This window comes from Camarhynchus parvulus, chromosome 4A, assembly GCF_901933205.1.
Source record: "Camarhynchus parvulus chromosome 4A, STF_HiC, whole genome shotgun sequence".
NCBI lineage: Eukaryota > Metazoa > Chordata > Aves > Passeriformes > Thraupidae > Camarhynchus > Camarhynchus parvulus.
The window spans coordinates 18,629,934-18,644,427 of NC_044600.1; the positions used below are offsets into that span (position 1 = coordinate 18,629,934).

At 52.6% G+C, this 14,494-nt stretch overlaps 2 protein-coding genes across 2 annotated transcripts; one reads left to right on the plus strand and one right to left on the minus strand.

Annotated features, from left to right (window-relative positions):
• The first annotated feature begins 332 nt into the window (after positions 1–332).
• On the plus strand, positions 333–2,318 carry GLOD5 (glyoxalase domain containing 5). The gene is made up of 4 exons (XM_030967844.1): positions 333–436; positions 1,567–1,724; positions 1,853–2,008; positions 2,166–2,318. Exons 2-4 carry the CDS (start codon positions 1,584–1,586, stop codon positions 2,316–2,318), a joined length of 450 nt encoding a protein of 149 aa, XP_030823704.1. The 5' UTR covers positions 333–436; positions 1,567–1,583.
• Positions 2,319–5,654: 3,336 nt separating this feature from the next.
• LOC115914999 (cis-aconitate decarboxylase-like) lies at positions 5,655–10,337 on the minus strand. Its single transcript, XM_030967909.1, is given in 7 exon segments — positions 5,655–6,454; positions 6,457–6,572; positions 7,348–7,457; positions 7,459–7,554; positions 7,981–8,073; positions 8,956–9,143; positions 10,292–10,337. Coding segments are annotated over 7 exon segments (1,449 nt in total).
• Between the last annotated feature and the right edge of the window lie 4,157 nt (positions 10,338–14,494).

Consider the following 14,494-nt stretch of genomic DNA (forward strand, 5'->3'; position numbering starts at 1 on the left):
CCTAAACAACTGAAGAGTTTGAACTCCTTGATATTTGCCCCACGGGACAAAGAATTGTTTATTTATTTTGCATGTTAGAAAATTATCTTGGAGGCAAGATTCCCTGTGCATTGCCAGGGAGGTGGGAGGCTGCTGTGGCTGCTTGGACAACCCCTCTTCTCCAGGGATATCCTGGATTCTTCACTGGGAGCTTTAAGCCAGCACAAAACCCCAACTTTCCCTTGTAAAGGGAAAAATCCAGACTATTTTTCTGGGATTTTTCAAGCAGTTGGCCTTTGGGTCAAGGTCCACCTCTGCAGGGAGCAATGTTTAGAGCTCCTCTTTCCAACCTCATCGTTCCCTCCCTTTGTCCCGTGATGTGGCTGCTCCCAGCAGGAAGAGGATGGTCACAGGAAACCTCCCAGCACTGCCTTCCCAGCTCTCCGTCCCTCTGCAGGTAACAGGAATTTTGCAGCCCCATTTCCTTCCAGGTTTTGGCTCTGGAGCTCACCTGGGAGGGGAGGGGAGGGCAGGAGGTGGGGGCTGTAGGCTGGGACTTGAAGGTGCTGCAATTTGGGAGCACCTGGGAGGACTCCTGGGGTGAAGGGATTTGCACAGGTGTTGAGCCAGGTGGCTCCGAGGTTGTTGAGCACCGAACACAGCAAGGAGGGGCAGGGATCCCTCTGGGTCTGGTGGTGGCTCCCCCATAACCAGTGCAGTCACTGGGCACAGCCATGGGAGGGATTAATGGGATCTTGCTCCAAACAGGCTCCTCTGGATGCAGGGAGCAGCCATCCCAGTGAAACTGCACCTGGCTTTGCACTGACCCTGCTCCTGTGCCAGTGGGGCTGGGGGATCTCTCCTCACCAACCAGTTCCCATGCAGAATCATGGAATCATTCAGGCTGGAAGAGCCCTCTGAGGTCATTGAGTCCAACCATTCCCCTCGGCCTGCCAACACCCTAACCCATGTCCCCAAAAGCCGAGGGCAGTGCCAGAGGGTCTGAACCCAACGTAAGCCCCAGGAACCTGTGAGCCCAGCCTGGTGAGTCCCCACACCCTGGTGCTGTGTCACCCTGAGCCCCTGGCCTCACCCTCTGCCTGGGGGTGACATCTGGCAGCTCAAAGACAAATGACAAGAAGCGTTCCCAGATGTTTCCTGCTGCTGTGCCAGGCCCCAGTTTGTCTCCAGTGTGTGGCTTGGCTCCACCTGGATGAGTGTCCACACCTGGGAGGACCCCAGAGGGGGCTGGAGGAAGGATCACACACATGGTCCCATCCTTGGTGCACACGGGGTTTGTGTGTTGGACCTTGGCATCTCGGTGACATCAGCCCTCAACGATGTCACCCAGCTGGTCCCCACACCTGGCCCAGCCAGGGGCTCTGACAGCCTCGGGTGCCACCAGATGCAGACCGGAGTCCGAGGCTCTTGCAGGGAGGAGGATTTATTGCTTCTGTACTTCTGCCACCTGCAGGACAGAGGAAAACCTGGGCCATCCCTCTCAGCCCTCAGCTCCCTGGGCCGTTTTCCATTTCCCTGCACAGCTGGATGCTCCTAACTTCCATATTCTCTGGTTTTCCGTGCCAGTTCCCAGCCCTGAGAGCATGGCTTGGAAAGAAGGGGGCACAAGCCCACCCTCGTGTTTCATCCAGCGCCTGGACCACCTTGTGCTGACTGTGAAGAGCATTGAGGACACTGTGGCCTTTTATTCCAAAGTCCTGGGCATGGAGGTGGTGACTTTCAAGGTAACCCTGACCTGAGTTGGCAGCACCCTACCAGGCCCCCAGAGTGTCCAGGACTGCCCAGGGGGGTGGGTGCTGAAGAATCCAGCCCAGGAAGCCTCCCTGACTCTGGCCTTTTCCTCTGGGAGCAGGGCAATCGCAAAGCTTTGCGCTTTGGCCAGCAGAAGTTCAACCTGCACCAGGCTGGGCAGGAGTTCGAGCCCAAGGCTCGGCGCCCCGTGCCCGGCTCTGCGGATTTCTGCCTGATCACAGCAGAGCCCCTGGAGCAGCTGCTGGAGCATCTGCAGGTGAGGCAGGCCCAGAGTGTCCCCAGGGCGGTGTCACCCCAGGAGACACAAATCCAGGGCATCTAAGTGACACTTTACAGTTCATGTTGTCGAGGCTGGGGGAGGAGGGCACAGTGATGATATGAACATCAAACGCCTGTTCTCCTGTGTCCTCCAGGCCTGTGGGGTGGCTGTTGAAGAAGGTCCCGTGGCCAGAACTGGTGCTGTGGGTCCAATAACCTCCATCTACTTCCGAGACCCCGATGAGAACCTGGTTGAGGTTTCCAGGTACTGCACAGATGTGGCTGCAGGCACTGAGGGGGAGCCCTGACCACGGCCCATGCTCTGCCTGGGTCCCAGCAGGAGATGGGGGGCAGAGGCCAGGTTTGGCTGGCCCATTTAAAGGTCCAAGCTTTGATTGTGTAGACCTGGGGCAAGCCTCAAATCATAGCCACAAAGTAGGGCTGCAAGGATGTTGGGAGTTTTCCCAAGGCAGCCTGCTCTGCTCTGCTCTGCTCTGCTCTGGGTGTGAATCCTGCTTTTGTACATCTCCATCATGGAGATTTCATGGCCTTCTGGGAAGATCTGTCCTGCTGCTGCTGCACTGCAATTGCTGGGATATCTTCCCTAATTCCTGCTTCCTTTTGCTACACTGTCCACCTGTCACTCCTGTCCTCTCCAGAGTCACTCTTCCCCAGTTGGAAATTTCTGTCTCCCTTCCTCTCATCCTCCTGCTTCTTGTCTCAAGCTGCCTGGTGCTGGTGGCTCTCCCACCACACCAGAGGTTTAAATCCAGCTCTGGCTGTCCAAACACATTCCTCTCCTGGGGTTTGGGAATTTGGCCTCGGTGTGACACTCAAAAACTCCTGAAACTGAAGCTCCAAGTTTCATCCTCAGGTCTGTATCAATCGTTGTGGGGTTTCTGTCACTCAGGAATGCAAAAGGCAGGGATGAGGAGCCTACATGAAGGGCAATGTGTCAGAAGTCCAGGAGTTCACCTGGATTTATGCAGGGATTGAGGATGGTGTGACACAGAGGAGTCTGACTCTGATGGCACCTGGTTACCTGTGGGACTGTCCTGAGTTTTCTTCTTCCTTTAGTTATTTAAAAAGCCATTTCAAAGTTATCTAAAAAGTATAAAACTATGAAGGACCTGGGGATTCTCAAGCGGAGCAGTTCCGAGGCTGGCCACACTGAGGTAGCATCGATATCCTCACGGGAACAGCGCTGGAAAGCAGGGAGGACTCTTCTGACCTCTACAGTGCAAATCCTCTATAAATTGAAACAATCTCTGAATCGTACTCATTTTTTCTTTGCTGGAATTTCGTGGGAAATCCAAAATTCTTCATGGTGTGAAAAAAGGCAGGGTCACAAAATATTCAGTGCTTTGGATGACCAGCAGGGATGAGCTGGTTTCCATCGAGTCGTTTGTGGGTACTAAAGACAGGAATGCTATGGCAGAAAGCCACGGGCATCTCCTCGAATGGAGATCGGGAAGAGATCCCAGGGGCGATCCCCGGCAGCGGAGTCCCCTCGGCCCCGGCGCCCGCGGAGCATCCGGGGCTGCTCTCCAGGGTGCTGATGTGCGCCGGCCGTGTCCGGCTACGGCGGGACCCCTCGGGGCGAACTGCCCAGGGGAAAGGGTCAAAGCCCATGGGAGGGAGTCAAAGCCCATGGGGTAGGGTCAGAGCCCACGGGAGAGGGTTAATCCCCAAGGAACAGGATTGGTTCCCACGGAAAAAGGTCAATCCCTACAGGAGAGGTCAAAGCCCAATGGAGAGGGTTAATCTCCACAGGAGAGGGTCAAAATCATGGGAAGGGGTTAATCCCCATGGAACGGGGTTGGTTCCCACAGGAGAGGGTCAAAGCCCACGGGAGAAGGTGAAAGCCGATGGGAGGGGATCCAAGCCCATGGGAGAGTGTCAAAGCCCATGGGAGAGGGTTTTGTTCCCTCCACTGGAGCCCATCTTGGTTCTGTCCCACACATCGATCCCTTTAAGGCCTGGAGGACCTGTCTGGCTGAGGAGCTTTCCTGTTCACTGCAGGGTGAAACATGGAATGACATTTTTGGGGATTTCACACCTGACCCAAACCATGGGAAACTCAAAACTTGTCATGGAAATTTATCAAGTATTTGGAATGTGCTGCTGATGGAGGAACTTCTCTTGAGTGATGGTGTTGGAGCACCACAGGCTTTGCTGGCTGATGGTTGTGGTTGTCTCTGGGAGAAAGAACCTGTGGGGCTCAAGCTTTTTCCCTGGAGGAACCACTGGCCACAGGCCAGCATTGCAGTTGTCCCTGTCCCAACCTCTGCTGGGCTCCCCATCTATTGGAAAAGCCTCTGTATTGTGAGTATTCCAAATAAAACTGATGGTTTGCACAACACAGCATTAAATCTTTATGGAGAAAATTTAATTCCATTCTTTATTCAGCAAGATTCATTGTGAATATTGGACAGTGGGAGAGAGTGGATGAACAGAGGTGGGAAAACACTTTTCTTCTGGATGGTTCATTCCCTGCACAAACCACGACCAGCGAGAGAAAAGGATGTTCCTTCTTGTCTGCTCCCATCTCATCCCTCTTGAATACTGATTCCCACAGTAGATTCCACAATTTTATCACAATCACATTGGAAAGGAGCTCTTTGGATCAGCAATCCCAGTGTTTAATGTGGAGAAGTGTTGAGTTCTCCATCTCTCTACTCAGGGAGGGCGCGGGGTAAGGAGCCTTTCAGGGAATGGCTGCTCAGGAGCACAGATTCCAGATTTCATCCATTTTCATGGAAAGATGAGTTAAGAGCCAAATCTCAATGAGCTTCCCCTCCTCTCACAGGAGGGAAACAGGAGTTTCCCAATGGGAGTCACAGTGTATGTGCCCAAGTCACCTCCCAGAGAAGCCCATGGGCCACCTGGTGGGCCAGCTCAGAACAGGTGCCTGGGAAAGCCTGGGAAAGCCAGGAGGGATGGTGTGGGACAGCCCTGGGATGGGCAGGGATCACCCTCAGGGTGTAGAACTAATGTAGGATTCCTCACTTGTCTCTCCTTCAGAAAAGACACCCAGGTCTCAAGGGTCCTCAAAACATCCTTTGTACACAGAGAAGTGGCAAACACTGCCCACGGGTTGGAGAAATGGGAGGCTTTCACTGGGAAAGAAAAGAATCCCGCTCTGCTGGAGAGTTCTGCAGGCAGGGCTGTTTGCAGCAAGGATGGATTCCTCCTGTGCCTGTGGGACTGCCTGACCCTGATCCCAAAAGTGCCCAGAGGAGCACTGAGAACAGCACAGGGGCTCTGCAGCTGAAATTCCTCCTCTTCCCAGCCTGGGCAGTCAGGCATATTACACAGAAAAGGTTCGGAATCCAGCTGTAAAAAATGCACAGGTACTGTTCCTTCTGGAGAACTGGATGATACCCCAGGATTCTCAGAGATTCCCATGGGAATTTTTTTATACTTATGGTGGCCTTTCAACTCCTCAGCCAGCACCAATGAGGAGTTGAAGTTTACTCCATGTGTTAACCCAGACACCTCCTGCCTCATGGGTTCCTTTGGAATTATCTAGTAGAAGGGGTGGGAAATTGCCTGTCCTTGGGAATCAGTAGGAAAGCACCAATGAAGAAAGGAACCGCAGCTTCACCAGGACAAGCCCCTCACCAAGCCCCCGTGCTGTCCCCTCACAGGCTGCAGGCCAGCTGGGAGCTGTCTGACAGGTTCTCCAGGTTGTCCACCAGAGTGATGATGGCTTCTATTTTTTCCTCTGGAAGCACGTGGGAGGCGTTGGATCGAAACTTCTTCAGGAGAGACTCTTTGCTCAGGGGCTTCCTCCAGTGCCCATAGAAAGTGTCACATTTGCCCGTCAGGACGTCCCCGCTGTGCAGGAGCAGGGCCACCTCTCCATACATCTTGTCAAAGTTGGCCACGTTGTCTTCAGGGTGCTCCACCACCACCTTGTCCAGCAGCTCCCTGAGCTCCTGCCGGTGGATGCTGCTCTCGGAGAAGGAGCCCAGGCCCACCTCGCCGTCCAGCAGGGCAGCACAGGCGTTGAACTGGAAGGAGTGCCTGGCCTGGTGCTCCGAGCTGGGGAAAGGCCTGTTGATGTACTTGGACACTGGGATCTTCAGCATAATAGTGCGGATCAGAGATGGTGAGAAGGACCCCGCATAGTTGATGAAGAGGTTCCGGACAGACAAGGCAGCATCCACCACCCAGTGCATGCCCAGGTGAGCTGGGAATCGCTTGAAGGCAATGTCCTGCTTTTCCAGCAGGAACTCGTGGTGCTCGCCAGGCGCAGACAGAGGCTTGGGCTGGTAGACGCTGTAGAAGGCGCTGAACCCCGAGCAGCCCGGAATGTCATCCAGGATCAAGGGGTTGGCCTCCATCCCTCGGCCCGCCAGCAGAGCGGCCTCCAGGCCCAGGCGGGTGGCATTGCCCACGTGCAGAGGCTTGGCCTGGGTGGCGGCATTGGCCATGGGCGCCCAGCCAGCGAGGCGGCGATGCCCAGGGCGTGGCAGCACTGGGCTGAGCTCAGGGACAGCAGCTTGGCCGTGGCCGCGGCACTGCCCAGGGTGCCCACCACTGAGGGAGGGTGGAACCTGCGGGGGGACGGCAGGAATGAGCAGCCCTGGCTGCCTGGCACAGGGAACACCACAGGACCCCTCCCACAGAAAAATTAATAGGAAGCAAGGGGCCCATCAGCCAGTGGAACTCCCTCATGGCTTCATGGAATTCACCTGACTCAGAATTTAACCATAAATTTTAGCTAATAAATTAACTTTAAAATCAGAGTTTTACTGCATTTTAGTTTAACACTAAATTTAGAGTTAATGAACATAAATTTAGTCTAAAAATGGAGTTTCTCCTTGAAACCTCCTCAGAAACACCAGGGTGAGCTCAGCATCTCCAAAGAGCAATTTCAGCTTTCTCCAGGAAGTGCCATGGTTTGTGTCCACACAGCCAAACTTTCTATCCCTCAGACAAATAATTCAGCCTCGACCACACCCAAGGGAAAAGTTCCTGGTTGATTCCATTGCTTGGATCACACCAGGGCACTGATGATGGCAGCAGTTGGCCCAGGAGGCATGCCCACCACCAAACTCTGCTTGGTTCTGGGATCCTGCCCTGGCTGAGTCAGATGATGGCACTGCAGGCTCCCTGGGAGTCCTCCTGAGGGTTATTTTTGAGGCAGAATCTCTGGAAATCACCAAATAGGTGCATGGTGCAATCACCTCTGGCATTTGGCTTTTGGTAAGGCTTTACCCTGGGTAAAGCTAAATCAAACTGGACTTAAACTTGGATTAACCTAAACAAACATTTTAAAACCCAGACTCACCAACCCTCTTCATCCTCGGTGAAGAACAGGAGCTTTACCTTTTGGGAATGTCATGAGCCTCAGTGGAGAAGTGCATGAGCCTCCCTTGCACTTCCAGGCCCACGTTGAAGGCCAGCAGGAAATCCAGGCCATTGGGTTTGGCTGTTCGGAGGGAGCATCTGGGAAGCTGCCAGGAGAGCTGGCAGGATGGCCCCGGAGGGGTGAGTGGCAGGGTGCCAGGTGTCGTCAAAATCCATGGAATGAGTCTGCCAGGGAAACAGAGATGGGAATGTGCTGGCTGGGTGCTGAGGGAATGAGGGCTCCCTGCTGATATTCCTGAGGAAATTCTGCCAAAGCCTCCACTCAGTGTCCCCACAGGGTGGTTCAGCTCCTCTAAGAGCCAGGAGATTCCCAGCTTTTGTCCCCCATCAGTGACCACTCCGTTTCCTGGAATGTTAATTCCTGGCACCACAGATTCCCCTGGGAGAGCCAGGAACACAGATTCCCCCTGGAAAAAACAGGAGAACAGATTCCCCAGGAAGAGCTGGGAGCATAGATTCCCCTGGAAGGGCTGGGAGCACAAATCCCCCTTGGAAGATCCAGGAGCACAAATCCCCCTTGGAAGATCCAGGAGCACAAACCCCCCATGGAAAAGCCAGGAGCACAAATCCCCTGGGAAGATCCAGCCTCACCGCCACGCCGTTGGTGAAGGCGGCCAGCGTCGGAGAGAGCTTCACTCCTGGCTTTCCGTAGACTGAGCTCACGGCCACGGAGGAGTACAGCTCCTGTGGGAAGGAGAGAATGTCAGGGGAGCCCTGGAGGTGATGCCTCAGGTTTTAGCTTTTTTGTTTTTCAGATTCTGTGCTGCTTTAGTGTGTGGGTCTGGGTTCATATGAGGGGTGAGCTTGGTGCACAGAACAGGGAGACAAAACAATTCCTGCTCTATCCGGGGACAAAGGACAAATGATCCAAATCTCAGGCCCAAGAGCACAAACAACATGGGCTGAAGAGAGAAAAGCAGGAAAGATGAGACTTCATAGGCGGGGGCTGTAGCTGGGCAATTGACTCCAGTGCGCTGGTGGACCAAGGCTTACAGAGGTGTGGGACCCCGTGACCGGTCGGGGATTTTTGTGACCATTTTGGTTTCACCTGGGGTTAGCCCTGGCTGGGCTCTTGTGCTGCCCAAGGTGCATCCATTGAGGCCTTTTAATAAATCCCTACTTTATTCTTTAGCTCCATCTAATCTCTGTTCTAGGTCAGCCTTCACAAGGCATCAGAAGGAGTGGGGATGGTGCCGGCCACAGCAGCCACTGGGATCAGCCCCAGAGGCGGCAGTGGCAGTGGCGGTGATGGTGGCAGTGGAAGTAGCGGTGGCAGTGGCAATGACAATGGTGGTAGCAGGGGTAGTGGCAGTGGCAGTGGAAGTAGTGGTGGCAATGGTAGTGGCAGTGACAGTGGCGGTGGCAGTGGCAATGGCAATGGCAGTGGCCGTAGCAGTGGCAGTGGTGGCGCTGTCCCTACCCAGCAGTAGCAGTGGCAGTAGCAGTGGCAGTGGCGGTGGCAGGGCTGTCCCTACCCGGCAGTAGCAGTGGCAGTAGCGGTGGCAGTGGCGGTGGCGGTGGCATTGTCAGTGGCAATGGCAGTGGCAGTGGCGGGGCTGTCCCTACCCGGCAGTAGCGCAGGGCGATGTCGAAGACACGCGTGGTGCTGCCCACAAGCCCCACGCCGATGCTGTCCAGGATCATCCTCTTGCTCCGCTGCCGCACGGTCGGGGACAGGTGCTCGGGCCGCGCCGCGCAGATGAATGAGGCGAAGCTGCTGGTCACCGTGTCCTCGGGAGCGCTGCGGGCCGCCACTGCAGGGCCAGGACACCGGGAGGGGACAAGGACAGCAGTGAGCCATGCACTGCTGGCTGCAGCTCCGTGTCCCTGGTGTCACCAGGCCCAGGGAGCTGCACCTGCCCGAGGCAGGTGGGTCAATCTGGGGAGCCCTGCAAGGGCAGGGAGCTGGAATTCATCATCCCCATGGCTCCCTTCCGACTTGGGGTACTCCCTGATTCCAGAGGTTCTATACATAAAATTTCGTATTCCACAGATGGGGTGGCTTCCAGAAGGTTCAGGTGAAGAATCTTCAGAGCTCAGCCCCATCCCCTCACCTTGGGGTTCCAACAACCATTTTTGGGAGGGATCAACACAAATTATGTCCCTTTATCCAGAGGAAAGCCAAACACAAATGGACTACAGAAATCCAACATTTCCATAATTTTTTTGGAAAGCAGGACTAGACCCAAAGCCTGGATTTATCCAGGTGTTTCATCCTAAAAGACACAGAACTGTCTTGACTCAGCCACCAAAGCTCTTAAGCCCTATGTACTCAAATGGATGCTAATCATTAAAAGTAAGTTAAAATTCTATGGAAAATACCCAGTTTGTGTCTACTGTATATTTTAATTTCAGTGACAAATTGCCTTGTTTAGATTATATAAAGATATATCATTATTATATATTAATTTTTATATATTTTAATAATTTATACATTAATTTATAATTTATAAAATTATTCAAAATTCTATAATTAGAATACAGAATATTATTAATATAATTATATTTATAACTCATAGAATTAAAATTGTTATGGCCCATTACAATTTATACTGTTAATTTGAGAGTACACAGGAGAGCAGGAAAAATAAAATTCCATGTGGACATTTGCAGGATGGTAAATCCATACATATACTCATGGGTGGATGTGGGGGCGCACACATTGATGGAGATAAAAGATGAATTAATGTCCAAATTTAATGAATCATGGGCGAAAAAAATTAAAAATACTTTGCCCCAAGAGGAAAGCTCATCCAGATCGGCAGGTACACAGGAGGCTTTGGTTTTGGAGCAGCAAACATGGCAATTAATGAAATGACCATTCCCTAATATCGCTAGTTTGGATTCATACTGAAATGTCACATCAGTGACTCACGGAGCGCTGGCTCATGATCGAGCTCACCTCGAGCCCGGTCTGAGGCTCCTGTAAACACAGATGGGAATGCCATCACGCCTGACTCACCGGGAGAAAGAACGTCCCCCTCCCGGGACCGCGTTCCTATAGGAATCCCGGCTTTCCTATAGGAATCCTGGCACTCAGCACCCCGGGACCGCTGTCCAGCCCAGCCCGGATCCCCCCGGAGCATCCCCAGGTCCCCCCGCACCCCCCCCGGAGCAGGAGCGGTGATGTCAGGGCTTGGAGAGGCTGCAGGAAAATCTGCTTCCATCACCCAGCACCCAGAAAAGCTGGACTGGTTCCTCCCCGGCATCAAATGCTCTTTGTCACCTCAGCAGGCAGTGAGGTTTTTTAACCCTTCAGCTAAAAGCACTCCATGACTCTGGGGTTTTCCTTCTGGTACAGCAGGACTTCATACAAACATTAAATTTGATACAAGACCAAATAAATCCCTGTGGATTATTATTTTTCTTGTCCTCAGATCTCATTAGGCAACATTCCTTGCATTTATTGTATTAGTAATTCATTTTAAAATAAATTGAGACAATAGACTAAGAATATATTTTAAAATTAGTTAATAAACCTAGAATAAAACAATTAACCAAGACCCCCTTTTAAAAGAAGTTAATAAACTTATACTAAACCAAGAAAACTTTTAGAAATAAGTTAATAAACATAATAGATCAAGAATGTATTTTAAGATCAGTGAATAGCCAATCTTAGATCAAGTTAAGAGACACAATATACCAAGTGTCTACACGGCCAAGTTGTGGTTAATTTATCCAAAGGTGGGCAGTGCTGGAGCCACAGAAGGAGATCCATGAATGTCTGCAGGCAATGCCCAGAGCAGGACCAGGTGTAAGTAGGAAGCAGTGACAAGTGGAGGAGTTAAGGATCTGAGCCACCCTTTGAACACCTTACAACTGTGGTCAAAGAATTTGGAAAGTCTGGTTCTAAACCAGTTAAAGATCTGGTTTAGCACAGGACTAAAAATCCACATTTTTACTCCTTGCTGCTTTTCTCCTGGTCCTTTATCCCCGAGGGCAAGAAGAACCACAGGACCCCCAAATATTTGGAAGCTTTTCCTTCCAAGAATTTGAGGATTTCTCTGGGTGTGCTCAGCCCAGCACCTTCTTTTCCAGCAATTATTTAGGGATGCCCGCTAGGAAAGGATGGGGAATGCTGAGAGATACAAACCATGGGTAGCAGTTTTGTGAACTTGCCGAGAGCTTGCCAAGAACTTCTGGGATTTCTAGAGGAGAGACACAGAGAGGGAATTTGTCACTGGAGCTGCTGGAAGGTTTCTCGGAGCAGTTTTCCTGGTTGTGCCTCTCATCGTGAGACACTCACAGATCAAACGAGCATGTAAAAGTAACAACATATTTAAAGGAGGGAAAAAAATATTTTCCGAAGCTGCGTCCAGCAGGGATGCCAAGAACATCCAGGGAAATAAAGCCACACAGCTGAAGGGGCAGCAGAGCCTGTGCAGCCCTGCCACGAGATCCTGCAGCGAGTGGGACCAGCTCGGAGCAGGCGCAGGGAGAAGAACCCATGGAGCACATCCCAACAACAACAACCCCCAGGTGGCACGGTCCAGGGGATGTCTGGGACACATGAAAGGAGCAGGATGGCAGGAAAAAGTCAGTAGCTGAATTAAGTCACTGTGAAAACCATTGGAATTTGTTAATTTTGGGGCAGGTTCCCGTTTAGTGCCACGATCAGCCAGACCAGCGGAGGAACTGCCCGGAAAGTGACATTTCCTCCTTAAAGTGCAAAAGGTGAGCTCAGGGGTGGGGAGGGTTTGCATGGAAGAGTTTTACCTGCAAGGTGGAGTAGACCATGCTGGTGGCTGCTTTTCCCAGTGCCTTTCCTGGCTCGCTGTGCTCGGCGCGAGGGATGGCAGAGGTGTGTGGCTGGAAGGTGCTGGTGGCAGGGTTTATATCTGCGTCCAAAAGGCAATTTGCTTTCTGTTTTGTGCAACTGGATTTCCAGGGGGATGACATCAGTCCCTGGGGAGCCAGAGGGTGGGGGGAATCCGTGAGGAGGGGTGGTTTGTCCATGCTGGACAGAAGGGAAACCCTCCCCCCCTCCACACACCCCCGGTTTCAGGAAATAAATAAAGATTTCAGACAATAACGGACAAGGTTCAAGGAAACTCCTGTCTCCAAAGTGCCACAGGTGCCAATGGGTGAAGCAACTGGCTCCAGGCTCCTCCTCCCAAGGAGGACTATAAAAGTGAGATTCACCAGGAAATGAGAGGGACAAGAGCATCCTCCCATTGAGCTGAAGTGTCACCAAAGCAGGTAAATCCCAGCTGCAGAGGCAGAAGTGAGGCAGTGGTGGTTTTCTTGGATGCTTTTCTTGAATACCTTCAGTGTTTGGGTGTTTGGCTGAGTCTTTCCCAGCTCTCCTTCTTCTCCATCTCCAGCTCTGCTGGGTCACTGAACTGGGAGTGCAGCCTGGAGCCTCCAGGGAACACCGGGAGCCTTCATTCCCAAAGCAATGTTTGGATTTTGGGGGAGTGCCACGGCTCTTTGCTTTGTTCAGCAGTGGAACCTGGGGACATTTATATTTTGGGCAGAGTAACAGCCTGGAGGGACATACCTTTATTTAAAACTGGATTTTTTACTAACCCCCATGCAGACGTTTGTTGTAACAATGCATCCCTGGCAATTCCGTCGTGGTTTGCACCAGAGGAGAGGCAGGGTTGTGATGTGAAATCCAGCTGTGTGTTGTGGCTGCGCACTGTTCATCTCGCTGTGTGTTTATCCAAAATGAATTTTGTTCTCTTTCCATATTTATCTGGAGAGAAGCAGCATTTCCTCAGAGCTCTGTAAATGTTTGTTATCACTAACAAGGTGGGATGGAAAACTAATGGCAAGGTGCCCCTGGGGATGAGTGAAAATGGAATGGTTTGGTGCTTGCAGATGTGTCCCAAGGTGTGGGGAGCCTTGCTCCAGCCTCCTGGGGACAGAATATTCCTGTGCCCTGGAATATTCTTGTTAATACTGGTCATGGAGAAGCAGCAGCGGCTGTGAGATGCACAGAGAGATTCCTGCAAACATTACAGTCCCATGGAAATGGGATGAGATGGGAATGACCTTTCCTGGGAGGGGCTGAAGTTGCTGTGAGGACAGCAGGGAGTGAAGGAAGTGGTGTCCAGAGCCTGTCCCACGCAGCTCCGAGGTCAGCAGGGACAAGATCCAGCAGGGAGGGAGGACCTCACAGAGCATTCCTGCAGCCCCCAGGGTGAGGGATGTCGGGGCAAGCGGGGAGAGGAAAGAAGGTGGAGGGGGCAGGATGAGGGAGGGTGTGGCTTTGGCTTTGCCCTCGCTGCGCGAGGGATTTGAGCAAGGGAAGGATCGTCCCGGGCTGCCCCATCCCTCCGGGAGATGCAGCTCTCAGGCAGCAGCCCAGGTGTCCAGGTGCCTCCTCAGCACGGGGACATCTCCATCCCGTGGTTCCCTGGACAGTGGCTGTGCTGCTGGTGCCCTGGGCGTGCAGAGAGCCTCTAATCCCACCTGGCACAGAGGGACTTTCCATCTGCCCCCCTGCCTCCTGCACAGCCCCACGTTATCCTGTTGCACCACCAGGGTTCTGTGGTGCGTGTGGAGAAATGACAGCATTAAGGACAGTGACAGCACCCATGGGTGGGGCTATCCCAGGACCAAACCTGGGCATATTTGATCAGAAAACCCCCCTGGGGGTTCCCCTGCTGGGCCTTGTTTTTCCAGCTCAGTGCAGCCCTCGGCATTCTGGTGCTGCTGCTCCTGAGACAGCACCAGGAGGATTTTCCTGGGTTGATGTATCCTGACCTTGCAGGAAACTGAGGCAGGGACAGTGCCCAGGGATATTGTGCCCAATGTCTCAGGGCAGGGACCACGAGTCTGGGTTGGTGTGGTAGGGGTGGGTGTGAGCAGTGGCTTCCTCCTTTTCCACATCTGGGGCTGGATCCTCTCACATCCTTCCCCTTTACACCTCCTTGGCCTGACAGCATATTCTGGTGTTTGTCTTCCTTCTTCCGTGCCTGCACTGAAGAGAAGGAAAATATCCCTGTGAGTTGTGTCTCTCCTTCCCTCCCCAACCTCAGCTCTTTGTTGCAGGTCTGTTATGCAGAAAACACCAACAAAATGAGCTTTGGCAAATTAAAAAACACTGCTGGGAGCCAAGGAGTCACCTTGCCAGCCCAGCTCCCTCCCAAATCCCAGC

Bases quoted from the DNA above. Each gene is read 5' to 3' on its own strand.
- GLOD5 (XM_030967844.1), top strand. From the start codon at position 1,584: ATGGCTTGGAAAGAAGGGGGCACAAGCCCACCCTCGTGTTTCATCCAG. The intron at 1,725-1,852 runs GTAACCCTGACC...CTCTGGGAGCAG, and splicing joins TGGAGGTGGTGACTTTCAAG to GGCAATCGCAAAGCTTTGCG. The intron at 2,009-2,165 runs GTGAGGCAGGCC...TGTGTCCTCCAG, and splicing joins AGCTGCTGGAGCATCTGCAG to GCCTGTGGGGTGGCTGTTGA.